This window comes from Antechinus flavipes, chromosome 1 (genome assembly GCF_016432865.1).
Source record: "Antechinus flavipes isolate AdamAnt ecotype Samford, QLD, Australia chromosome 1, AdamAnt_v2, whole genome shotgun sequence".
NCBI classification, from domain to species: domain Eukaryota; kingdom Metazoa; phylum Chordata; class Mammalia; order Dasyuromorphia; family Dasyuridae; genus Antechinus; species Antechinus flavipes.
Window position 1 is genome coordinate 512,239,424 of NC_067398.1, and position 27,494 is coordinate 512,266,917.

General features: G+C 36.3%; 1 protein-coding gene and 1 long non-coding RNA gene across 4 annotated transcripts in view; one reads left to right on the plus strand and one right to left on the minus strand.

Moving 5' to 3' along the window:
- PTPN2 (protein tyrosine phosphatase non-receptor type 2) overlaps positions 1–9,402 on the minus strand; it is a 94,965-nt gene extending 85,563 nt beyond the window's left edge. Inside the window, exon 1 of one of the 3 annotated variants that reach the window (XM_051970497.1) lies at positions 9,143–9,400. In XM_051970497.1, the coding sequence (XP_051826457.1) occupies positions 9,143–9,211 (69 nt within the window). In that variant the 5' untranslated portion in view covers positions 9,212–9,400. Of the gene's footprint in view, positions 1–9,142 lie in introns of all 3 variants that reach the window. The other 2 variants (XM_051970498.1, XM_051970496.1) reach the window with 2 other exon arrangements.
- Positions 9,403–9,433: 31 nt separating this feature from the next.
- The window catches only part of LOC127544045 (uncharacterized), a 48,930-nt gene continuing 30,869 nt past the window's right edge, over positions 9,434–27,494 (plus strand). The window contains exon 1 of the long non-coding RNA XR_007949363.1: positions 9,434–9,557. This is a non-coding gene — a long non-coding RNA (uncharacterized LOC127544045). The remainder of the gene's footprint in view (positions 9,558–27,494) is intronic.

Below are 27,494 nucleotides of genomic sequence, written 5' to 3' on the forward strand. Positions count from 1 at the left end.
TAAAAATCTTACCACCTAAAGAAAGATGAAAAAAATGTTAATCTAATCCAATCCTTCAAATAGCAGAAAAAGGAAACTGGGGGGGTGGAGGGTGGGAAGTGATGTGCTCAATCAAATTGATAGTGATAGAGCAAGTGTTTAAATATAGGTCCCTTAACTTTATATCCAATATTTTTTCTACTCCACTGTACTGACAATCACCACACAATTTTTGAATGATTTTGAATGTGGATTTTGTAATTTAGTGTACTGAATAGAGAAGGGACTTTTATCAAAACTGTACTTAAGGAAAATCACTTTGGCAGCAACTGTGGAAGATGGATTGGAGTGCAGAGACTTGAGGCAGCCATAGCCATCTGGATACTGCTACCACAGATTAGGCAAGAACTGAAGAAGATCTAAACTAAAGTCGCCGCCAAATAAGTAAAAAAAAAAAAGAGTTATATATGAGATCTCATAAAGGTAAAAATGTCAAGATTTGAATTGAATAGAAATATGGAGTGAGTTGGAGTGAGGAGTCAAGGAAAATGTTAAGGTTACAAACCTGGGAGACTTAAAAAAAGTCATGCCTTTGATACCTCTCCTAGAAAGCTATATACTCTTCTAGTTTCTACTGTCTTCTCTTTGACATGCTTTTTCTTCTCATGAACAAAAATTTCTCAAGTCTTTCAGGCTGTTGGTCATGCATAATTTCATTATTCAGGCAATTTCTGCATTAAGTAGCAAAGTTTTCCATTCTTCAGGCAATCAAAAAGGCAGAGAGTTACAAGTTCATAAAATGGTCTCTACAATCAGGGTTTAAGTTTAACAAAAGGACAAAAATATTCATCTAAAGAATTACCAGTTGCTTTATAAAGACCATTTCTAATTTAATCTTTTATCTATTTCAATGTCCTGAGTGGTGTCCTTTTTTTAAATTTTTTATAATAACTTTTTATTGACAGAATTCATGCCAGGGTAATTTTTTTTACAACATTATTCCTTGCACTCACTTCTGTTCCGATTTTTCTCCTCCCTCCCTCCACCTCCTTCCCTAGATGGCAAGCAGTCCTATATATGTTAAATATGTCCCAGTATTTCCTAGATACAATATTTGTGTGCAGAACCAGTTCTCTTGTTGCACAGAAAGAATTGGATTCAGAAGGTAGAAATAACCCGGGAAGAAAAACCAAAATGCAAACAGTTTGCATTCATTTCTTTCTTTGGGTGTAGCTGCTTCTGTCCATCATTGATCAGTTGGAACTGAGTTAGAGCTCTGTCAAAGAAATCCACTTCCATCAGAATATATCCTCATACAGTATCGTTGTTGAGGTATATAATGATCTCTTGGTTCTGTTCATTTCACTTAGCACACTGAATGGTGCCTTGCATACACACTTAATCAATGCTTCCAGAAGTTCAACTTCTAATAATTATAATTTACTATGGCAATAAAAATAATTTACTTTGTCAAGAAAACTCTATATGGAGTTACAAAAGATCAAACATGAAATGAATGATTGAACAACAATAATAGCAGGTGATATTTATATGGCACTTGAAAGTTTGCTAATAGCTTTATATACATTTTTGAAATTTACAGCCTTGAGGCAGGATCTAACAGGTTCTCATCTTCTTAATTTTATTGAGGAGAAAATTAGTCTTCCTAGAAGTTCATTAACTTGTCACATAACAAGTGCCAAAGGCAGGATTCAAGCTCACATCTTCCCAAATTTCAGTCAAAAATTCAAGAAGCCTAGCTATTTTCAGGAAATATATAAGAAGCCATATAAATGATTTGGAATCTCAAATATCCCCAAATGTCTCTCAAAATTTGGAGATGATAAAATGTAGCCAATAGCTATGTGACACCAAGAATCAACTAAATTACAATGTAACCAGTAAAAAAAAAATTACCTATTAATTTTGGAAGTAATGTTATCTGCATGCTCAAATGAAAAGTAAAAAGATGTTGCAATGACAAGTAAAACAAAGATAATAATTCTGATACACTGTAAAAAAAGAAAAAAAGTTGGGGTACATAAGTCAGCACTTCCCCAGAAGTGTCCTGTCCAATTTATATTAAGAAGGATGTCAGGTATCCCTTTAAGACAACCCTTCAATACAGCTACATTTTTCCATCTTTCAATTTCCTTTGCTCTGATTATATATTTGACCGAGTCTCATGATATTGATTTAGTTCATCAATTAAAGTTCCCTACAAAGAAAAAGGATCCTGCTAGTTCATTCTTCACAATTGTCTGGTCTACTTTGCAGTGTTTTTCATAATAAATCACAAGTCTTAGGACAAGGATGCATACAAGGTGGTTTTTTGTTTTTGTTTTTGTTCAGAGATGTAACAAGGCCATCTAAATTATAGAAGGGTTTAAATTTATATCAATGAAAAGTCTACACAACTCAAAACTTTGAAGTACTAAAATTAATAAAAAATTTCCTGAGGTCCAGAGTTATTTGGAAAATAAGTTTCTGAATCTATAAATCTGAAGGCTAGATTCTTTTGACCCTGAAAGTACATTATACTCTGACATTTTAGCTACGGCTCCATTTAATTCAAAGAAAAATGAGGACTTAATGAAGGAATAAAAAGAAGTTAGATTAATAAAGGTGGTAGTATCTAATGATCAGTGTGGGTCTAGAACAATAAGACTTAAGCTTGAATCCTGATGTTGACACTTGCTATGTGATTAAACCCTACCTGCATTATTTATTTCAGTAGGTTATTGGTAAGGTTTAAATTAGATTTCTAGTGTCCAGTCCCTTCTCTTCACTCACATAGCTATCACCTCTACTGAAGCCTTCATTATCTCTCACCAACAACAGTCTCCTAATTGGACTACATGCTTCAAGTCTTTATCTCCTCCAAAGATAGCCAAGATGATTCATTAAGTGAAAATCTGATATGTGACTCAGATAAGTCATCTAACTCCCCAGGCTTTCTGTTGCCTCTAAGATAAAATAAGAACTTTCCAATTTAGCTTTTAAAACCTTTTACAACCTGGCCCAAACCTATGTTTCCAACCTCACTCAACATTATTTTATCTTCCCACACTTTGCAATCTCACTGATCTGACCTGTTTCTCTCACTCCATCATCAGTCTCCATGACTTTGCACTATGCAATTCACAAGCTGGGAATGCACTCTTTCTTATCTTCACCTCAGAGACTCTTTTCTTTAAGATGAAGCTCAGTTATTTACCTTCTGCATAAAGCTACTCCTACTGCCTCCAAATGTCAATGTCCTCCCTTCCTTTTATTAACTTTATATCTGCTGTATATATTTTATATATTTTTTAAACAATGGCTTTTTTATTTTCAAAATACATGGAAAGATAGTTTTCAACATTCACCTTTTTCCCCCATTCCCTCCTCTAGACAACAATTAATCCAATATATGTTAAACGTGCATTTATGTATACTTTCCCCCTCTTATTAGATATAAGTTTATTATAAGTGAGGAACATTTCATTCCTTGTAACTGTATCCTTGTGGCTAACACAGAACCTGGCACATAGTAGTCACAACAAATACTTAATTTTTAAAATTATGCAACATACTTTGCAAACTTTAAAACACTATATAAATGTCTATCATTATTACTGTTAGAGCTGCACGAAACATTCCATTGTATGTGGGGTGAGAGAAAAATTATATGGACATAGGAGGAACTAATGAAGTGTAACTGAAGTGTCTAATAGAAAAGAATCACTTTCAAATTATCTCCAAATCATGTCACCTGCACTCCCATATGCTTCCTTACACTATAACTAAGTTTTTATCTGGGCACAGCAATCTAAAAAATACACGGCAAAGGCAAATCTCTGACTAAGGCATCCCAAACTTCAAATCTATACCTCCCAATCAAAATTCCCAACCCTTCAGTGCTACTGACCTCAATGACTACTTATTTATAGAAAGAAAGCAATCTTATAAAAGTAATTGACTCTAAATTGAGAATTAATAGGCTTATGTGAGGGAGGGAAATGGGGGCAGGGGAAGACAATGGTATATTTAAACACAAATGTATGTCTAATAGTCAAAAAGTACACAGGAGATGCTTTGGGTAAGGATGGGAGGACTTATCAATTTTTTCATATTCATTCAACCAACCAATCTTTATGGACTCATGGGGACACACAGTAAGATACACTATTGGATTAAAAATGTGCATTTACTTAACTCATCTTTTTCCCTTCCAAATCCCTAACTTCCCAGTTACTGTAGAGGACACTACCACCTTCCTGGTCACTCTTCCTAACCACATTTATCAATCTGTTCCCAAGTCCTAGCAATTCTACGTTGAGATATTCAAACAGGCCCCAGTTACTTCACTTTTACTACTGCAATGGTCTATAGTCTCCCAGCCCTCAAGTCTCTCCAATTCATCTTTCTAAATAAAGTACAAGTCTGACTTTTATTTCTCTCTCTCACTCACAGCACATATTCTTCGCCCCCCCTCTCCCCCAAGTCATTCAATTTCACTTGCTCCCTGTTACTTCCAGGATAGAATATATCTTCATATGTTATTAAACCTTCATATCTGTTCCCTGCACTGCTCATTTTTACCTACTTTTCCATACAATTACACTAGCTTCTTTGTTGTTCCTTTCACATAACATTCTATCTCCTAATTATGGGCACTTTCACTGACCTTTTCCCCAAGTAGGGACTCCTTTCTAATCGCTGCCTTTTGGTTTCCCAAGCTTCCCTCAAATTTAAGCTAAAATGCTATTTTCTACAACAAACCTCTGTTCTCCTTGAGTGATGGAGCTTATCTCCAATTTACACTGTTTATATCCTATGTGTGCATAATTATTTACATGTTTTCTTCCCCACTAGAATATGTCCTCCTTGAGAATAGGAATTGTTTTTGACCTTTATATTCCCATGCTTTGAATATGGTAAACCCTTAATGCTTGTGACAACTCAATTACTGTAATTCATTATTTTAGATATAGCTACCCATTTTTCTATACCTTAGACCACTGAATTTTTCCCATTTCCCTTTTCTTCTCTTCAGTCTCCCAAAACCTCATATGTATTCTCATTCCTTCTAATATCCCAACCTAATATAATACAGTTAGCTGTGTCTGGGAAGGGTAAAAAAAGGAAGTGACTCTGAACATTGTTCCAAAGTACTCTTCTGATGCCTTCAAAAGATTAACAGTAGTACTGCCAAACAAATTTTGTCAAGCCAACTAAATTGGATTCACCAACTATTTTACTGTTGCCTAATATGAAAAAGAAGAAAAGAAATTGAAATGGGATTGATGATTAAAAAAAAAAAAAGTTATTAGCCTAAGGGGTCCATGAACTAAGGGTAAAAAAACAAACAACCAAACCAAAAAAAAAAAAAAAAAATCCTTTATTTTCATTAATCTGTAACTAAAATTTACCATTTCCTTCAATTCTTTAAAAACATCACTGAGAAAAAGATCAACATGTTGACTAGACTGACAAAGGCCTATGACACATAAAAAAAGATTAAAAAACTCTGATTTAGAACAGTCATAATTAGACTTGAAAGAGGCCTTAAAAGATCATGTCTAGTGTTTTCAAAATGTACACCTTATAATGCTAATAATCCAAATTATGCCAACAGTTACTGGGAAAGAAATTTCAATGGTATGGATTCAGTGCTACTTGATTCCTTAAAAAATGTGAAATAGTGTCCAAAAAATTACAAGTGTTCAAAATGACAGTAGACCAAGGTTCCTCTATTGAGTTTCAAATTTTTTCTAGCTCCCTTAATTCCGAAAGTATTTTTATCCTTAAGAGCTCCCCAAAAGTCAAGTGAGTACCTTTCAAGGATAGATTTAGAAAATTTAATCTCACCACCACCTTTTACATTCCTGCAATATAAGCCACTTACTTTGAAATTTTTTTCCTCCTTCAAGAACCAGTTCTTCCATGAACTCTGCTCTCACCTCAGCTAGAAAACAGTCCTTAATCATTAAATTCTCAAGACACTCTGTGGTCATGGACCTCTCTCGTGAATTAACATATTACAATTTGGACTATAACCCTTGAACGTGTTTGATCTTTCCCTACTAAATTCTAAGTTCTATGAGCACAGGAAAATCTTACTCCTAGGATCTAATACAATGTCTTAGATATAAACTGATTAAAAAATCTTTTTTTTTTTTTTGAGGGGGGATGTCAATTAAATGACTTGCTCCCTATTAGTGAAACTAGAACAACAATCTAAGTATTCTGCCTCCTAGAATAAGTCTGTTTCTTGACACTCTTAAGACTTTGTGACTGTATTTGACTTTCTTCATTTCTAATTTCCCCCTTCTTATACTGTTACGTTAACTTCCCATCTTCCTGACACTAATACAAGATGTTCTTTTTATAGATCTATGATAATGACACATTTCAGCAGAGAGGAAGTTCACAAAATTATCTAAAGGACTATCTGCTATTTCGGATTGACTAAGTTAATTCTCAATTTAGATAAATTCTTGAGCATTACCCATAAATACTATCTTAAATTTGCAGGCTGATGTCAGAAGCATATTGGAAACAGTTGTCTCTGCTGAACAAACTTAACTAATAGAAGCCATAGTTGCCAGGCTCCTCATACCAGAATTCTCATTGGAATTCACTTGAGTTTACTTAAGACTTTGCATGATTTAAAAATTCCTTATTATCAGAAAGCATTTTTTTAAAAAAAATGACAAGACATTATTTCCAACCAAACACACTACACTTATATGAATTAGGGCATTAAAAACCCTACATCATATAATAAAAAGACAACAGAGGGCCTTTATTCAAATTTTCGTTCTGACCTGACTACTGGCAAGTTATCCTTGAGTCTTGATTTCACTTAGATTTATAGATTTAGTCTGAAAGGGACCTCTCAGAAGTTATCTAGTCCAACCTCCTCATTTTATAAATAAGAAAATGAGACCCAGGGTAAAGCGATTTGCCTTAGGTTACATAAGGTAGTATGTAACAGAGACAGGATTTGAATTCACCCAAGTCCTTTGACTTCAAACAGTACTCTTACTACTAAGTTCAGTCATTTTTCCTATCATGTCTGACTCTACATGACTGCATTTCTTGGTAAAGATACTGGAGTAGTTTGCTATTTCCTTTTCCAGCTCATTTTACAGATGAGGAAACAGACAAACAGTATTCAGTAAGTGACTTGCCCAGGGTCCCACAACTAGAAACTGTGAAATCACAAAGTAAAATCAACTAGTTACATAAAAATTTTTTTAAATCGAATTCTCCTCTACAGGTTAACATCTCACATCTCTTGTTTTGGTTTAATAAGCCATAACTTGGGTTAAAACAAAGTCATTTTTAAAGATCCCTTCTCTTTACCTTTAATCTGTTGGCCATTGTTCACCCTTTCCAAGGTATTTAATTATTTTCTAATGTGTATGATTTGTGTGCAGCCCTCATTAACCAACATATATCTTGAGGGCAGTGAGTAACATATAGTAAGTATTTTATAAATCTTTGTTCAGTTGAGAATAGAAATTTGGATAAACAATTTTAGTTTTACTTGACTTAAAAGGTACTGTGCATTATTTATTTAAGTTAACCCCCCCATACGTACAGAATACCTCAAAAATATCTTTTAGATCATATATTCTGCTTCCAGCTCCAGCCTTAAGACATTTTCGGGTGAAGCAATTCCCACTCCATCCACACTCCCCAAAGTTGTGATCTGTCAACGGCTTTGCTTGGCACTGCAGCCACAGCTACTATAGATCCCCAAAAGGCAGCTTTTACTACTATCAATATCATAAGCTGATATAATTTTGTTAGTGAAAATGATCTTAAAAATGAAGAATTATCTATTTTGCCTCTGAGTCCTAAAGCATATGGTACCTTTCTATCTTACTACTTGTAGCTTCAACTTTCTATATGTCCTCTCTCACATTAGAATGTGAGCTTTTTTCTATTGGTATCCCAATCCCTTAGCAAAATACTTTGTACATAGCAAGTACTTACTGAATGAAGAATGCTGCTTCATTCATTTCATTAAAAAAAAAAAAAAGTTTGTTTCTTTCCTTCAATATCTACCAATCAATCCAGGTTTGGAAAACTGTTTAAGTGCACTATAGTTTTTTTAAAAAATAATAATAGCTTTTTATTTTTCAAAATACATACAAAAATAGTTTTCAACCTTTTCTCTTGCAAAACTCTGTTCCAAATTTTTCTCTCCTTCCCTACCTTCCCCCTCCCCTAGATAGCAAATACAATTCCAATATAGTTTAAACATGTAAATGCACTATAGTTAATGCAAAACAAATATAAATTTAATCTAGTCCATTTAGACCAGAGCTCACTTTAGAAATGGCTACCGTGTTTACAGCCTAAGGGTGAAATATCCTCTCCGGGAATCACTGAAGTTCCTCTCACAAGTGAAGGAAGCACTGAGACTGATCTGGCTTTTCCTAGCCTCTTCAGATGCCATATGGAAGCCCCATCTCCCTGTCTGATACCCACAAGAGATGCAATTTAAAAACAAAAACAAAAAACCCACCCAAACTCCTTTCCAGACTTATTTAAATGGGTTGCCTACACAACAATATGCTCTGGCTCCGACGGGGAAGATGGGAATATGGACCAAAAACGGATTCCACAGGCCCTCTTTGCTGCTCCCACTCAGAAGGGAGGGTGTGGAGAGATGTAATTTAATAGTCTTGGAGAGAGGAGGAGAGCTTGTCTATAAGCGGCAGCGAGAGCGAGAAGCTACCTCGTTTGGAGTTCTGAGCCATGTGCATGCAGCGCAGCTCTGACACGGGCAATGCCATCCTCCCCGCCGTAAAGCGCCCCCTGGGGTTTAGTGCCAGGCCCAACCAAACTAACCTACCACCAGAGGCCGCTAAAGGGTCCCTTCTTGGCCTCAGCAACCATCTGCGCCTGCGCACAAGAGTACACTACTTTAAATTAATTTATTTATTTATTGGAAAAATCTGGGCGCAGGCGCGCTTCGCCGTCGCCCCGCACTCGGAGCGCGCACCTGAACGCCAGTCCCCGGACGGCCCGCGCGCCTCGGCTTGGTCACTTCCGTCTAGCGAAGGGAGAAAAGAGGGAGGTAACGGGAGGTTTGAGGGACAGTCCAAACCCTGACCCTTCAGAATAGGCGGCGTCGGCCGCCACATTAACCCCTAAGACTCACCAAGTACATGGGCTGCCACCGGTTCTCAGCATCCACTTCCTCAAACTCTCGTTCGATGGTGATGGACATGGTGGCGGGCGAGACCGGGCGCGAGAAAAGCCGCCGCGGCCGAAGTGGCACATGCCCCGTCCTCGCTGTTAACAGCCGAGTGCGAGCCGCACTCGTCTCCCCGGCGGCGGCTGCCTAACGCATGCGCGCTCCGCTTTCCTTGCTTTCTCCTCCTTCCCGCTCCCCCTCTTCCAACCCCCTGCGACGACGCCGAACACCAGCTGCTCGCGGCCGGGAAAGTACCTGAAGCGTAGAACGTCAGCACGCTGAGTTGGCGCGGAAGACGGGAGGAGAAGGCGGGGGCGCCGATTCTACTGTAGGGGGAGAGCTGAGGGAGTGGACCCCGCCTCGGGGAATCGGCGCCCAGGTAGAGAGGGGGCGGGGCTGCGAGAGACCACCCAGCCCGGCCTCGGAATCCCAAGGGGGCGGGAGAAGGGCGGGGCTAAGCGTTCGTCGGCCCCGCCCCCTTGACCGGTGCCGTGGGTCTAGGCTGCTAAGCGCTCCCGGGTGGAGGAGAGCTAGGGGCAGAAATTCTGGGGAAAGTAACTGATGGGAGCTTCGCGTTGGGTGTTCTTTCACTATTTTTTTTTTTTTTTTCCCTCTCTAAGTCGTTGTCTATAAGGATAAGGGCAGAACCTGGGATTTCTTTTCGTTAGAAGCTTCTAGGTGAGGAAATGTCCTCTACCCTTGCAATTGATCCAGACTGGGACTGGGACTTCTCAGTTTTGGGAGAATGGCCCTGATTCACTTTATATGTGGCAACATAGAGATCTTTTTCCATACTGATGTGCCTAGAGAGCACATTTCTTAAGCCCTCAAAAGAAAGCCAATTCTCATGCTTAGCTTCTGTTTTTTTTGGGGGGGCGGGGTGTGGAGGAGAATTGTGAACAGTGCGAGGTGTAAAGTGCTTTGCCAGACTTTGCAAGTGCTTTATGGAAGCTAGCCGTTATTTTTCTTTGAAGAAGCGTTCCTTAAGCCAAAAGCACGGTGTATGCAGGTGGTTGATATTGGCAGACAAAATTAAACAACTTTTCCCCTAAAGCAATTTATATTTAACTCGGTGGCGGGTGGCAGAATCAAGTCTTCCAGGCAAAAATGGCATCTGAACTGAAGCTAACATGAAGAAAGAGTTCTGGATTTGGAGCCAGAAGCTGTGGGGTTGAAATCTTCTCTGCCACTTAACAACCTATGTGACATCGAACAAATAACAGGGAGGTCTTTGGGAAAATGTATTTAATCTGTATAATGAGGGCTTTGAACCAGGTGGCCTCTAAATATATTTTTTACTAGTGTGATCTTAGATCTTAGGACCTCTTCCAGATCTAAATTTATGATGTGTGTGATATGAGGGTCACCGGAAATGCTTCTAACCCTAAATTCGAGGCAGCTGGTCGGCATAGTTAATAAATGCCGAATCTGGAGTCAGGTCTGAGTTCAAACCAAGCTTCAGACACTTCATAGCTATGTGATTTCGACTAAGGCATTTTATGTTTGCCTTAGTTTCCAAGCTTGTAAAATAAAGACAAAAATAGCACCTACCTCTCGGGTTTGTTGGAAAATAAAATGAGTTAATATTTGTAAAGTGAAATGGCAAACTTTAAAGTATTATGTAAATGCTATCTATTATTATCCCAAATGTCTCACAAATCTATTCTGGTGTGTTAAATGCCATTGTTATAGATTAATTACTTATAGATAGCTTGGAACCTGAATTCAAATTTAACATCTTACACTTATTAACTGTGTGATCGTAGACAAGTCATTTCACTTCTACCTCATTTTTCTCAATTGCAAATAGGGATAATAATAGCGTCCATCTCATAGGTTTGTTGTGGGTAGTGAATGAAATGATATTTGTAAAGCACATACTACAATGCCTGGTACATTGTAAGCTCTTAGTGCTTATTTTCTTCTTTACTGAAAGAAGAGAAATCAGACTAGAATTATACATATGTTTATATATTAAACTTCTTATATATTCATCGTGCACATATGTAATTATGTCATTGTTATATGTTATACAATTACATCTTATGCATATCATATATATATATAAAATGCTCTGCTTCCTCTCACTCCTCAATATTTGTACAGGAAATAATTTTTAGCTTCAAGCCATTTTCCTAATTACCAGCCCTTCATGTGAAAATAGTGCTCCAAAGTATATTTAACTATCTGATTCCCTTTTCATCAAATGCAGTTACATAAAGACCATCACAGCTAGTGATTATCAAATAAACTTCTTTATTCAAGGTGATAGCACATAAGTCACAGAAGTTATGAAGATTAGAACATAATAGACAATATATAGAAAGTGTGCTCTCATTTTGGGAGTAACAAATTCTTATCAACTTCACTAGAGGCAATTCTCTAAAATCTCTAAATTAGCAAATTGTAAATCAGGGACATGTTGAGGCTTCAGCTTCATGTCTCTTTAAAAATATTTTTATATTGGGTGGTTCTCTGAAAGGGGAGTGAAGGGGAAGGATACTGGAAGACATTTAGTTGATATAACAAAAGATAATTTTTTTTTAAACAAAAAGAAATTTCTAAGCTCTGACAGCTTCACCATTCACATAGGTATGGAGTACTAATGGTTCTCTCTACAGATGACAAGACTTTTGTGCAAATATATCAAGTATGACTGTGGGTTACCTATATTTTCATAAATGCCAAAATTGAGGCAGGTAATGAGTGAGAAATGGGGCCAATGGGATAGTTGTCTAAATAGAGAAATGCCAAGAAAATGACAGGGACTCAACAGGTCCTAACTTTAGTGAAGGTTAATAGACAAAATGGTACAACGAAGAATTAGAGCCCAGACGCTACTTGACATTGCTGTTATTGGTATTTTATTGGCCCAGGAGTGAAGGCCCAAAGAGCTCAGTGAGAAATGAGACATATCTGGAGCAGGACAATAAGCAGCCATTACATCACACAGTGGAGAATAAACTAAGAGGACCCTAGTGAAGAGAATTAAGTAGGAAGGAGCACTGCAAAATCCAATCAGAAGACTTAGCACAACAGAAAAACTGCCAATGGCTGAAGCATTTGAGCATTAGAACTGTAAGCATCAGATGATATGTGTTAAATGCCCAAAAGGGGGTATGACTTGGAACATCTGTTCTTTGTGCTTCAATGTATGTTTCCATTCATTCTAAAAAATTATTGAAGAACTATATGCACTTAAAATAAAAATGTAAAGCAACATAACATAAAAACGGGAACTTTAACATAGCCTATATTTTGGATTGTTTCAATTGTATCTAATTCTTTATGACTGAATTTGAAATTTTCTTGGAAAAATATTAGAGTAGTTTGCCTTTTTCTTCTCCAGCTCATTTTACAGATGAGGAAACAGAGGCAAACAGGTTTAAGGGGCTTGCCCAGGATCACACAGCTAGCAAGTATCTAAGACAGGATTTGAACTCAGTCTTCCTGACTCTAGGCCTTGTGTTCTATCTACTGAGCCACCTAGCTACCTTGGGGTTTGAATTAGTACGCACAAATGAGATAGCTTGAAAATCAGTAATATTCAAAATAATGCCTCAAATTTGTATAGTGCATTTCAGTTTATAAAGTACTTTCCTATCCAGTACCTCTTTAATCCAGTACAAGGAGGAGAGTAATTATAATCATTTTATAAATATTGTCATTGAAATAAGGGTTTATTTATTTTTATACATATAATGGAAATCTTTATTGAATATAAAATAGTTTAATTGGGTATAGTTGCGACGAATCCAGTTTTATTGGCAATGTCCAAAGCACCTTAAATAGGCAATGAGAACCTTCATTTCTCTGTCAAACTGGTCAGTCTCTTGATCTTGGCTACATTGATATTCAGCTCCTTGACAGGCTCCTTGATCCGATATTTATTGACCTTCATATCCACAATGAATATTAGAATATTATTGTTCTCACTCTTCTCTATTGAAGATTTTAGTGATCAAGATAAATTTCATAGTGATGAAGCTTTTTGGACTATCTTTTAAGCCAGAATAGCAGAAGATAGATTTTTCTTTTATTGAGGCTTTGGACATCCTAAAATGCTGCCTTCTTGGTCTTCGAGGCCTTTGACATGTGGCTTCTGTCTTGGAGGGACAACCACTTTTTTCTTTGACTTTGGCATCATTGTGAGTGAGAAAGCTGGCCTGATATTGACAGCCTTCAGGAAGGCCTCTGATGTTCTAAAATGTCTCTCCTGAATCCAGCATTAGAATATTATTTCTTTAGGATAATAAAGTGCCCTTTTTACAATCTAAAGTGCTGTAATTCTTTAATGTGAATTAAGTTTTGCACATGCTTCCCTGCTAACCACTGATTGAATAAAGTTTTGATGGGTTGGGTAAGAGAAAGCATAATTTTGGAACACACACACACAAAAGCAGTCGGTAGGCAGAAACCTGGAAAACTAATCTAGCATGGAGAAATTATTGTTGCTGGGAGAACAGGGACTGGTGATCTGCACTACTCCATGTTTTGCATCTAGTCACTAATGTTTGCTGGGATTCAGTTTTGGTGAAATTTTACCTTTAGTTATGGGGATTCAGCTTTCTATTCTTATAATCATTGATTGAATAAAGCCCCATCCCAGCATTCAGGAAACTGGACTGGGTATTTTTATTTTTATTTTGGCTGAGGCCACTGGGGTTAAGTGACTTGTCCAGGATCACACTGCTAGGAAGTATTAAGTGTCTGAGGTCCGATTTGAACTTGGGTCCTCCTGACTTCAAGGCTGGTGCTCTATCCACTGTGCCACATAGCTGCCCCATGGTATTTATTTATTTATTTGGTTCATGTCCAGAGACTGCACAAAAAGAAAAGAGGTGCTTTAGTATGTAATAAGAATTAGGCAAAAAATTTTATTCCTACCTAGAAAGAAATGATAACCATAAAAAGAATCATGTATCATACCATAATAGAACCATTTTATAGAAATCAGTAGCTTTTGTTATTTTAAAAGATTGCCACTCTGATGTGCAAGGAAGATCTTATTTGCTTTACTTCTGATCTGCACAACCATCCTCTCCTTACCTGCTCTCAGAGAGTCCCATGGTAATGTTAAATTTGAATAGATCTCCAATTTGCTTACTTTCCTGCAACATAGTCTCTGAGCCCAAGAGACTTATTAGTCTTAGCCTTCCCAGCAGCAGGGGCTGGTTTGAGCCACCATTCCCAGGCTAGAATTCAGCAATTAATCTCCTCCTAGGAGGTTAATATTCAAGCTTCCTTGGGAGATAATACAGTATTCAGGACTGCTAATAAAATGTTTTTATATTTCACTTTTCCCTTGAACTATCCTAATATACGACTGATGAAAAGCTGCTGAAAAAGCAGATTATTTCCCCTTGGGTCAGTCAGTAGTACCATTCCGGTGGATTCTATGGTTGCTATTATGTCTGTGGCTATTGCTGCCATTATCATACTAGAGGAAGAGCACTACAACTGCAACTGATATTTTTCAACCTTTTTGAAATTCACAAGGTTACCTTCTTAGTTCCACCCTATCCCAGACATAGGCTTGCCTAGGCAGACATGTGTGTGCTGTTAGATGGGGCCAGATGGGCGGTAGGGCAGCTGTCCTTCCTCTACTAGATTCTCTGGATGTATTTCAAAATAGTGCTCATGCTTTGAAGCCAAAAAGGAAAGGAGTGGGATAGAGGGACATGTCACTTTTTTTTGGTGCTGGTTTCTGTCTTAGCAGTCCATTAGGAGATTCTTTTCAAACCATATTCAGGATCAGAAGTAGCACCCCCTCCCCCTTCCCTAAACTGGGTGGACTGAAGGCAGACAGAAAATAATCTGTGCATGTGTTTTACAAACCCCTATTGCATTCAGAAGTATGAGTCATTCAGTGAAGAGGAGAATAAGCCAGGTCAGAGAGAAAACTCTAGAAGTCAGAAAAATAGTGAATTAAGGGAGGGGGAAGGTCCCAAAGACAAATTTTGTCTTAAGGTTAGCTATATGAGTGATCTTTGAAATACAATATTCAGAAATATTTTATTATATTGATAAAGGAAATATACATGAATAAGTAATATGTATCATTACTTGCAAATATAAATGATAATTTCAATATGACTGTATTATTAATAACAATCTTTCATGTAAGGGTACCTAAAGAGTATAAATATGAGAAAGGAGCAATTCAACATAAATTCAAAATCACAGTTCAAAAAACGAGGTTTATGTTTTAAAATGTTTTATAATCATCAAAATCAGTGACACAAAAGAGGAATTTCAACACAGCCAAGGGTTAAATATTAAATGCCAAGACATCAACACTACGGGAAATATCAAGGGCATAGCAGTAATTGCACAATTCTTCTGTAGTAAACTCTTATGATAAATTACAAAGTGATAAATTAGAGATTGACTGGTTCATTTGTTAAAATTAGGCAGACCGCATCTAATACTTAAGTGTCAATCTGGAAAGCAAATCTTTTTAAAAGCAACTAAAAAATATTATGAGTATCAGTACAACACAATTGAGGAACATATTATAAGATAATTAATGTCAGAAAATTTGCATTTTAAGCAATAGCCATTGTATGCAAATTAATCTCCCAGGAAATTAAATGGAAATTTGGATGGGGATTATTTTTACTTTGTGTATTTTCTTTGCTGCTTAAAAATGGACATATTTTTTTTTGCAGTTATAAAGTATAAACAGACTTTCTGAATTAGGAAGGCTAGAAATGAGAATATAATGTCCTGGGTATGCTTCAGGAAAAAGAAGAGATCTAAATGAGAACATAGCAAAGATAGCAGTGTCAGAGAAGTTTGCTTTCTTCTGTACTAGCAAATAAAAAAGAACACACAGAATTCAAGCTAGATCTGACTAGTTTTAATTTATTGCTAGCATACCCATATCTTTAGCTATTTGGGAGAGGTTGTGGTTTGGTTTTGTTTTGTTTTTAATTGTAAAAGATATTAGCTAACTGCTTTTAGGCTATTCCCATCCACTGCTGTGATTAAAGATGGTATCTAATATAGTAGATAAGTTCTTGAGCATTTTTAAACTATTGGGTGGCACAGGGCAGGAACTCACTATTGTTTTCATCTTTGTATCCCTGGCATCTTTCTCAAAGTAAACACTTATTAAATGTCGTCTTAGATCTTTTCTTGGGTTAAAAGTTGTCCTACTCCCTTCCAAGCCTGGGGCCATTCCTGTGGGGCAGTCCAATGTCCCTGGGCTACCTTCTAAGTGCTACCGGGCATTTCCTCAGGAAACTATCCCATGCTTGGGTAGAGCAGGATTACATCTGTTGTTTTTTTTTTTTATTTTATACTCTCTATCTAGAACCATGACAGACATTTAACAGGATAGTTCTGATAAGTATATGTATTCAAAAACAATTCTAGAAAAGGCAAATTACTAACTTTCTCTTTAATTTTAAAAATTACAATTTTAATGCTGGCTATTTCAAAAATTAAAATGAAAATTTTTTTCTCTCTCTTTTCTGCTTTCTTCCTTTTTTTCTTTTAAAGATTCAGGAGTTAAGTTGACAAAGTGATACATTGCTTTTGTTATTTTTGTTAAATCAACTCCTAAATGTTCATATTTTCATATTTTGTTTCTATTCTCAACTTTAGAACTTTTTCAGAATATTATACTCTTTATGATCTTCATTCTCTAAATTTTATAATGGCTTTTGGCCCCACTATTGAATTCTAATAACCATTTGTAAAAGGAAGTTGATTTGAGTCTGTCAAAATAACCTATAGAATCATAAAGATAGAGAAGACACCAGTTCTTATTTCTATTTGACGTAGGCTATAATAATCCTGAATAGTTTTCTTTGTATTTGATTAATTTATGAGTGGAATTAACCATCATGGTTGAGTTCAACTAGAGTTTTCTCTACCCATACATGGTGCAGAGGCATAAGGACTGATTTACAGTCAAGGAATTTGAATTCATAATCATTATTTGGCCACTTCTTATATGTATGACACTTGGTCAGTTGCTTTCCCATTCTGAGCCTGAGTTTTCTCTTTTATAAAATGAAAGGATTGAATTAGATAACTTCCCTCCCTGTTCTGTGAATTTATGAAAACAACTCCATATTTCTTTTGTCTTAGAAATTTTCATTATATATTACGATTTAATTGCAGTACCACATATCACTAGTAGATGTTAGTATACAATATGTTATGGAGAAATTTTCTTCATTTTGAAACTCCAATTAATTATAATACATTATTTTCCTCCAGCTTTTAGGATATCTGTAATTTGATTCTTATGTCACATTTTCAAACATTTTAACTTTCTAGATTATAGTTTTCTTGAAAATCTAAATTTAAGAATGTACCAACCAATTGTTAATTTTTGGTAAATAACCAATCATTCCACTTCTGAAATAGTAGCATCTATTTGCAGTGGTACTTAAAATGCTAGCCTCTGAATCAGTAATACCTAAACTCTCATCTCACTAACCTTAACACTTACTGTGACAATAAACAAATCCCTTCAGTTCTCATCTGAAAAATGAGGATGATAATATTTACCTCAAGAAGATCATAAATGCAAAGTTCATTGCGATCTTAATAGTGACAGATAAATGTAGAAATTATACTGTTGTGCCAAGATATAGAGACGAGTTGAGAAATACTAATTTTCAATTGGAGAATTTATTAGTCGACTTTGGTCACACAGAATTCGCATCCAAAGTGTGTGGCCCCGAACAAAAGGACACAGGGCCTTTTATAGGCTCTAAAGAAACCAGTAAACAGGTTAGCCTGCTTCCTTATCTATTTGCAACTGTTTGTTAAGGGATATATCAAAGATAGGGGCATGAGATTTCTGCTCCTAATATTAGGCAGGAGGAAAGGAGACAAAGGTCTTTTAAAGTGTACAAAAGGGATTTTGGGATTTTTGGGTCACTTTAAGTTCTCAAACCCAGTTTTCCTGGGGGTTTGGGGCTATGGTTGTTAACAATACTTTTGTCAGGTTCATTTTCAAATACCCTGGGTGACTGAAATGCTTCTTATAGGTAGTAAGATTTTTTTTTTTTGGACACTTTTTTGGCTTTTAAAGAAGAAAATAGTTTCAGTATTATTGTTCTGTAAGGAATGACCAGCAGGATGAATACAGAGAGGACTGGCGAGACTTACATGAACTGATGCTAAGTGAAATGAGCAGAACCAGGAGATCATTATATATCTCAACAACGATACTGTTTGAGGATGTATTCTGATGGAAGTGGATCTCTTCCATAAAGAGAGCTAATTCAGTTTCAAATGATCAAAGATGGGCAGAAGCAGCTACACCCAAAGAAAGAACACTGGGAGATGAATATAAACTGCTTGCATTTTTGTTTTTCTTCCTGGATTATTTATACCGTCTGAATTCAATTCTCCCTGTGCAACAAGAAAACTGTTTGGTTCTGCACATGTATATTGTATCCAGGATATACTGTAACCTATACAACATGTAAAGGATTGTTTGCCATCTGGGGAAGGGGGTGGAGGAAGGGAGGGGAAAAATCGGAACAGAAGTGAATGCAAGGGATAATGCTGTAAAAAATTACCCTGCATGAGTTCTATCAATAAAAAGTTATTTAAAAAAAAAAGAAAATAGTTTCAGGTATTGGATTTGGGGGATGCATGAATATTACTAAAATATTTGGCCTTCCCCCCAACACTTCAAGCAATACAGAAGCAGTTAGATTACTATTTTATATTTCTTTTTGAAGAAATTCTCATTTGTTCCTTGCCTTATAAACTTTTTTGTTCCTATAATATTGTCATGTATTTTGTTGATTTTTGTCTCTATTCTGAAAGGATTTCATGACAGAGTAGCATGTGTAAGAAAGGAATGAGAAAAATTCTTTGTAGAGATTACTAGTAACAGCTGGAGGGAGTTAAGGATATCTTGAAATTGGTGAGGAATAGAGTTTAAAATTTGTAAAGGAAATCTTAATGATTGGAAAAAAATATATACACAGCTTCAGATCTTGCAGAGTGTTGTCCATACATTATTACATTTGGTCCTCATGATAACCTAGTAAAGTAGGTGTTCTTTTCATAATTTTACAGGGAAGGAAACTGAGTCTGAAAAGAGGGAAGTGGCAGGATATATAATTAGATCTTCCCAGCTTTAGGTCCAGGGTTCTGTTCAGTAGAACATAGAAGAAAGCAGCAAACTGGAGCATTTCACACTTCCTTCAGTAATTTCAGATACATCAGAGTAAAGGAGTAGAATCCTCTCTCCCCGCTCCCCCCCCACCCCCCCACCACTTCAGTAGCTTTAAAAAAAAAAATAAAGTTAATACCCACTTAGTAAAAATAATTTCTTCTGTTAAAGACTCTGTGGCTCTGAGGAATGGGGTTATGTAGAGAGGTTCTGCCATGCTAGATTCTACTAAGAGTTTCATCTTCCTGGAAATTAAGAAAATAGCCCTAACTGAGAGATCCTATCTTTGGTCCTCTGACTTCAAGGAGGAGTGTGGGCCTTGGAGTTACAGTATAAGGATATGCTTCTTTGGGGGAGAATTCAAGAGAAAAGTCACTTTTCCTGGTGTCTCAGAATAGGTGGTAGGGGAGCAGTTCTGTCTCATCTCTAGAAGGTAATAAGCTTAATATGTAGCACGTTAGCCTCCCTTTCTCAACACATGCTTATTATTCAAAAGACAATCATGCAATATTGAGAAATATATTTACCAAGTCAAACAGTAAAGTTTTGCTGGGATTATGTGGCTTAGAGAAACTATATAATAGAGGGGCAGGGATTCTGTGTCCCAGAAGCAAAAAGAAATCTCAGTTTCACTGGGGAGAGAATGATCTCAACTGAAGAGTCCACTTCTAGAATTCTCTGGGGATGCAGATGCTGGGAAAGTAGGGTGGTGTTGGCTCCTCCCTCCGTGCCTCTGGCTCTGGGGAATTCCCATCCACTCATTCATTCAAAGTCTGTGTCTTTGTAAGGGTAGGAGAGAAACCACCCTACTTGGCTCTGGTGACTTGACTAGTTACAAATACTTTTTGATTAATTCAGACAGGCCCACTTCATAGTCAGTTTTAACCCTCTGATTTAATCGAAAAGTGTTCATACCTAGTCAAAATGCCAGAACCAAAGGAAGTAGTTTTTACCCCCACTTTTAAACTTCTCTTTGCTTTCCCTTTTTCTTCATCTCTAATGTTTTATCAACCTACCAGAAATCCTGTCTTTTTCCCACTCCAAACTTTTCTGTGGAAAATGACCATACATAAAATGAGAGATTATTACCAGTATTTCTCTGCCTCCTTGGTTCAGCTCTTTGCAGCCTCCTCATTGGTAGCTTTTGGCCAATTGAAGAATCTCACCTCCTACTTTCCCCACTAACTTTGTTTTAAAAAGTTGATTTGAAGACATATTCTTCCTATTTAGCCAAGCAGCATTTTGTGACATTTATCCTGGGCATCCTTCTGTTTTTGTTGTTGTTGTTTGCTAAGGCAATTGGGGTTAAATGACTTGCCCAGGGTCACACAGCTAGGATTAAGTATCTGAGGTCACATTTGAACTCAGTCCTCCTGACTTCAGGGCTGGTGCTCTATCCATTGCACCACTTAGCTACTCCTATCCTTCTGTTTTTAAGAAGATACCTAGATTGTAGATACTACTACCAGCAGAACTCTTTACTGTTCCCTTTTAAATAAATCCCATTTGAGTTCTACTTTTCTACTAGGATAGTAGAAGAAATTTTGCAGTTATAATAGAGTCTTCAGCAGAGGGACTCAGAGGTTATTTGTAAGCTTCCTCATTTTATAAACTAAGGCAAAGAAAAATCAATTAATATAAATTTGTTAAGTACTTGTTTAAAAGTGAATGCTAAATACTGGATACCATGCTAAATATTGGAAATAGAACTGAGAAAAAATGGAATGGGAGACATGTAAATACATATTTATAGAATATAAATACAAAATATATAATAATTAAACAAATACATTGTGATTAAATATAAGATAGGGAGGAAAAATATGAATGGTTCAAGGGATCAGAAAAGATTTCAGGTGAAGATGGTATTTGAACTAAGTCAAAAAAAGTGAATTCTGTGAAGCAGCAATAAGGCTTGATGTATAGAAAAAACTTATAAGAATTAGAACAATTAAAAAATGTAACTGGCAGCCTTGAGTTGAAGGTAAAGTGACTTACAGACAAGGGAGTCCCTAGATTTGCTAATACTCATCCTTATGGCTTTTTTTTGTTTGTTTGTTTAAAAAAGGTTAAATGTAGGGGTTGAGACTCTAATGGTCATACTTTTTTAGTTTACTTTTTATTCAAAGGACAAAATGAGGCACTTCTAAGTCATTGACCTGTTGACCAAAAAGAGGTTTACTTGTTAAAAGGATATAGACTTGGCTTCCCTCACTTCTTAAAGCTTTTAAGCAAGTGAGCTGAGTACCCATCAAGTCTAATTCCACATAGCTGAGATTTTTTTATGCCTTTAAAAGAATGGGAAGCTAATCAGTTTGGTCTTGGACCTACCCTATATTATCTGGAAGAAAGGTGGAGGGAAGGAACCCGGGATCAATCAGGTCCTGGGACAGCTTTGCCTCCTTTTAGGTGAAGCTTCTCTATGTTGTAGGTGGGAGGGTTCCATCATTATAGACAATTGTTTAAGTGATACACTACCTATTTGTGAAGTAGGCTAGCTAAGAGAAAGGCAGTCAATTAGTTGCCCAGACACAAATAACAGTACATTGGTCATGAATTTTAAAAGCTCTATTAAACAAATGTCATCAATGTGCACCCTGTTAATACCGCATCAGAAATTTATTAACAGGTAAGATGCCATTAAGTGCTTTTCAAGTGAAAATTAAATTAAATTTGATAAATTAAAAATACTTGTACAGAATTAGCATTGGCATATATTGTATCTTATATCGTTGTTTAAAATACCACAATGTTTAGATTGATTCAGTATAAACAGATGAAAAATAACATCCTTATAATGTTTATTCATATAAGATTAGCAAGTTTCCCCTTCACAATTCCGTAATTCCTGGTAGCAACAAATGGCATTTTATGCACATAGAAACTCTTTCTCTCTCTCTTTCTTTCTCTCTCTCTCTCTCTCTCTCTCTCTCTCTCTCTCTCTCTCTCTCTCTCTCTCTCTCTCTCTCGAGTTTTGGAAATAGATTTGAGCAAAATTTTAGAGATTTTCTGTGTTTCTCTTAGCTGAGCTTGAACTTGATATTATAAAAAGACCTATTTCAAACTTTTAGTTAGTCCTTAGGATCCTGAAGGGAAATGTAACATCCTGACTTGAGAGATAATGAGGCAGAGCATACTTACTACATTTACATTTATAGTCTTCCTTTTGTAAGGGCCATGCAAAGAGGAAAAAAGAAAAGTACTTTTCCCCCTTTCTCCCAATATCTTGTTTTCCATTATTAATCACACAAATTTGTCTCTCTTCTTTTCTTTTTTCAAATTTAGAATAAATGAGAGCATAGAAATTTAAAAGGATTTTAAGCAAGGTAGAAAGTTCGAGTACAATTCCCTTTTGACTAAACCTTGGAAGGAAAGATGGCATCTCTTTAGCTCTTCTGTCTGTTTCTCCATGTCTCTCTCTGTTTCTCGGCCTCTTTGCCTTTCTCTGTGTCTGTCTGTCTATACCCTTAGCTAGCCCCAAAGGGGAGGGTGTTGCTGGAAGTGGTTCTCCACCGAAAGTTTTGAAGTCTCACCCAGCATACCTTGTCATATGGAAAGAGTTCTTAGAATGAGTTACTCCTCAGTTCCCAGCTGTCATCCTGTGCAACAGGAATCCATGTTAGGATTCCTTGACTGGCCTTATTAAGTAATATACAACATAACTGATTTTTTCACAGTAGTATCTCACCACAACTTCTGCATCACTAAATTGGTAAATTTTGGGTTGAAGTCTATACAGTTTTTCAATAGAGTCATCTCAATAATGCCATAGTAACCTTTTCTTCCTGGAAGTTCATTCCATCCCAAGATAATTTCTCTCATTGGAAGTACTCTCCTACCACATCAACTTTTCCCTCTGATAAGAGCCGGTTCCAAGAACCTTCATTTTAGGCTCAGGACAACCATATCTTTATTTCTCCACCTGGTTGTGCTGTTGATCTTTCTCAATGAGACTTTCTGTGATGCTCCCCAAAGGTAGAGACTCTCTCTCTTTACTGTATTTGTGTTCCTAGTGTTTAGCACAGTGCCTCGAAATATAGTAGTTAATTAATGCTTCTTGACTTGATATCTTTATACCAGTGCTTACAGCACGCTGGCCTAAGAGGCAAGGGTTACACAGAAACTAGACAATTCCCATTCACATTAATAAACCTTTCTTTAATATGTATAGAAGAATTGCACACATATAACATATATTGGATTATTTGCTGTCTATGAGAGGCGGTGAGAGGAAAGGAAGGAAAAAAAAATTTGGAATATAAGATTTGTGAATGTTGAGAATTATCTATGCATGTGCTTTGAAAATAAAAAACTTTAATAATAAAAAAAAACAATATATTCTCCTATGACTGGATTTACTGTCAAGCCCTCTAATAATCACCTTTCAAAGCAGTCATTTGTGATCTTGTGATAATAACATCTAAATTTAGAGAGAGGATTGTAGGAATTGAATGTGGATCATAGCATAGCATTTTCACTTCTTTTGTTGTTTGCTTGAATTTTATTTTCTTTCTTTTTTTTCCCTTTTTGATCTGATTCTTCTTGTGCAACAAGATAATTGTATAAATATATGCATATATTGGATTTACATACATTACCATGTTTAACATAATTGGATTACTTGCCATCCAGGAGAGGGAGTGGGAGTAATGGGGGGAAATTGGAACACAAGGTTTTACACGGGTCAATGGTAAAAAATTATCCTTGTATATTTTGAAAATAAAAAGCTTCAATAAAAAAGCAAAAAAAAATATAGTAATCATTTGTATTTCTGGTCAGAGAAGTTGAAGTTGTTCTTTAAAGTGAATAAAATTATATTAAAAAAATAAACCTTTCCTGTTTCATTCACAAACTGACTTTTAGCTCAAAAATCATGATCTTTCCTGGGGTGCTCTTGATAAGGTCAGGGTTGCAATTCCTGGTTTGAAATAAATATGTGACAAATACACAATAGCCATTCTCTTTGGCAAAAGATAGATTTATTTAGGGGAAGCGGTTACAGACAAAATAAGAGGTAAAATAGGCACCAGGAGTACTCCAGAAGTGGCAAATATGAAATAGAGTTGGAAAAGGAAAAGACAAGTTCCTAAGGGGAACTCACAATTAACCAAGAGAAAGGAAAAACTTCTTATTACTCTATTAACTGGAATTTAGCAGACAAACCACAATTAACTATAGTAAGAAGAAAGGGAAGTCACTATGAGGAGGGATAGAATAACCTCATAGTGGGCTTTGTCCTAAAAAGGACTTAGCAAAGATCTTCATGAGCAGATATTTTTATAGGGAAAATACAGCCTGGGGATTTCTCAGGGAATTAAAGGCAGAGCTCAGAAGGAGGGATCAAGGAGCCAGATGGAATGCAATTGGCAGACCAGGTCTCAGACATGTCTAAAGATATGCTGATCAATATATTAAAGGTTGTTTAAAGATGCACAGAGGATGGGGGATAATCAGTGGAGGTTAATAAAGCGTTCCAGCCTCACAATCATTCTATACAAACAGGATAGTATGGAAAATGGCCATATCTGATAATAGCTAGATGGGCTTCTTCTTGACAGGAGAAAATAAATCCACTTCATTCTGAAGCTATCCCAATTCTCTTAGTTCACTCTTCACTTTACCTTCAAACAAAGCCTTGACTTCATGAGCTGTCATTTTAATGACTCACTAACTCTTGCTCTTTGATCTGTCCTCAGTCCAGGATAATCATCACCATCTAATTCCTCTTTTCTTACATCTAATTCCAATTTTCTGAGAATTGGTTGAGGAAGTCTCAAAATCAATTTGATTTTATCCACTTTAAATTTAATGTTAAATGGCCTAATTAGTCCCTTATTGCTGCTTATCAATCCTTTGCAATACTGTTATTGATTCTTTCTTTAAATTTGTCTTGTCAAGCCCTAGGTACTAGTAGTACCTTCACTCCCTATATTTTCAGCAAATGACAGCCTACTTTGGTGAGACTGAAGCCATCCAACTGGAATGTTATCCGTATCTCTCTTCTACCATTCAAAAATAGCACTGCATTTCTTTTCTTTTCTTTTTCTTTTTCTTTTTTTTTCTTTTTTTTTTTTGGCTCAGAGAAAATGACCTACCTACTTCTTGCTAAGGCTAATTGTTCTAACTTTGGTCTTAAATCCCTTCCCCTTCTGCATACTAAAGAATTTTCATGCCAGCTTTCAGTGTTGGCATTTAAGTAGTAAGATGTATGTCACAATAGAGAATTGTTGATCATGAATAATGGTAATATAGACAATAAAGCTATAGCACACTGTTCTGGAGTTTATCAGCATCATTTATCTGAAACAATGGACAATTTAAATCAATGTATAAAAAGAATTGGATCTGATGTTGCCTATTAAATATTTAACATAATAGTAGTCAGTCTTGGTACCATTTGAGAATTCATAACCTTAATGAATATATTCGATTAGGATAGTAAGATTAATTTTCAGAAAAACATTGCAATAACATGAGGAAAGATGATTTTATAAAGAAATAGTGCAAACTCTTCTCTCCTGTGAGGCACTTCAGAGAGCCAAGGAAACTATATCCCTATTCACTCAAAATCATAACTTAAGAGCCTCCAACATTACATTTAACTTTTCATTAAGAGGGTAAAGTTAATTCAAAGCAAAAACATTTAATAAAAGAACAAATTAAAAAACTTAACAGATCACTTACACCTTGACTTCTCCTTCATAATCTTACATCATAATCTCCAATAAATACACATACCTCATTAAAAAGAATGGACTTATAGAGCACACATGATAGAGGGACATCCACAGAAAGGGATACCCACTTGAAAGGGAACACATCAAATAAACATGTATCTAGGAAGCATTCCAGAAGAGATGGCAAGAACTCAAGGCTTATCAATGTTTTCTGATGATACTCTATTGAGCCTGTTTCCCCACTGACAATGTATTACGGTTGCTTTCCATTGGATGAAGTCTCCATGATGATTGCATGTAGAAACTGTTCTCAATATAGATGAACTGAACTGCTAACTAACTTTTGAACCTCAGGCAGCCAATTGAGCATTTCAGTTTGCATCTGCTAGGCTGCAGTAACTAAAAAGCCTTAGCTTGGTGAGAGTGGATTCCCGGTTGTTTAGTCATGGCAGAGGCACCCTACCTCAAGCAAGGACCCAGAGCAATAGCTGAACACTTTTCTTAAAGATTACCCATTCTTTTTATTCAACCTCTTTGTACAAAGAGGAGGAAGACATCTCTATCACAAGCCTCCATCTGATAGAAGATTAGAAAATTCTTTTAATTTCAATTTATTTCAGATTGCCAGTATACAAGCCTTTCAAACTATTTCACAGCTTGCTTCCAACAAAACACACAGGAGTGTGTGAATGTGAGATAGAATAACTGCAGATCTTGCCATGCAAATGAATTTGTGGAAGTATAAAAGTTAAACTTAAAAAAGCTTCTGGTTCATGGCCACAGCTTTTATTATGGATATGAAATCAACAACAAAACTCCTTAACTTTGGGTTGCTTGAGATTGGTCTACCAATGGCATAAAAATGGATTTGAGAGGAGAGAATGGCAATGGAGAAATCTATTAGGAGGATAGTGATGGTCCAGGTAGACGGCAATGAAATACTCACTTAGAACTGTGGCAATAACAATAGAAGAAAATTGTTGTGAAAGATATTATAAAGTTAGAATCAATAGGATTTGCTAACTGATTAAATATAAGATGAGAAAGAAAAGAGTCAAAGGTATTGCCAAGATCTTGAATACAGGCCACAAGGTAAATGGCAGTATCATTGATGGAAGTAGTGAAGTCAAAAAAAGGACAAAGTTTTGAAAGAAAGGTAATGAACTTAGTTGCAGATATTTTGAATTTGAAGTACCAGTCAGATATCTAAAAGAAAATATCCTGTGAGTACACATCATGAAGAAAGTGATAATGATTATGATAATGACGATGATAATGATGAAAATAATACAACTGACTTGAGAAGCAGCCTGTGTTGTGGATAGTCTGAGTCAAGAGAACCTGGGTTCAAGTTGTCTCTGACTTATTTTCGTAGTGAGTAGGAAAGTCATTTGACTGACAACTTTCTAGAACTCTAAATTGCTTAACAATTGCTGACTTGCATTTGTAGTGAGAGTTTTCTTCTTGGGAGTTCCCTACATATATC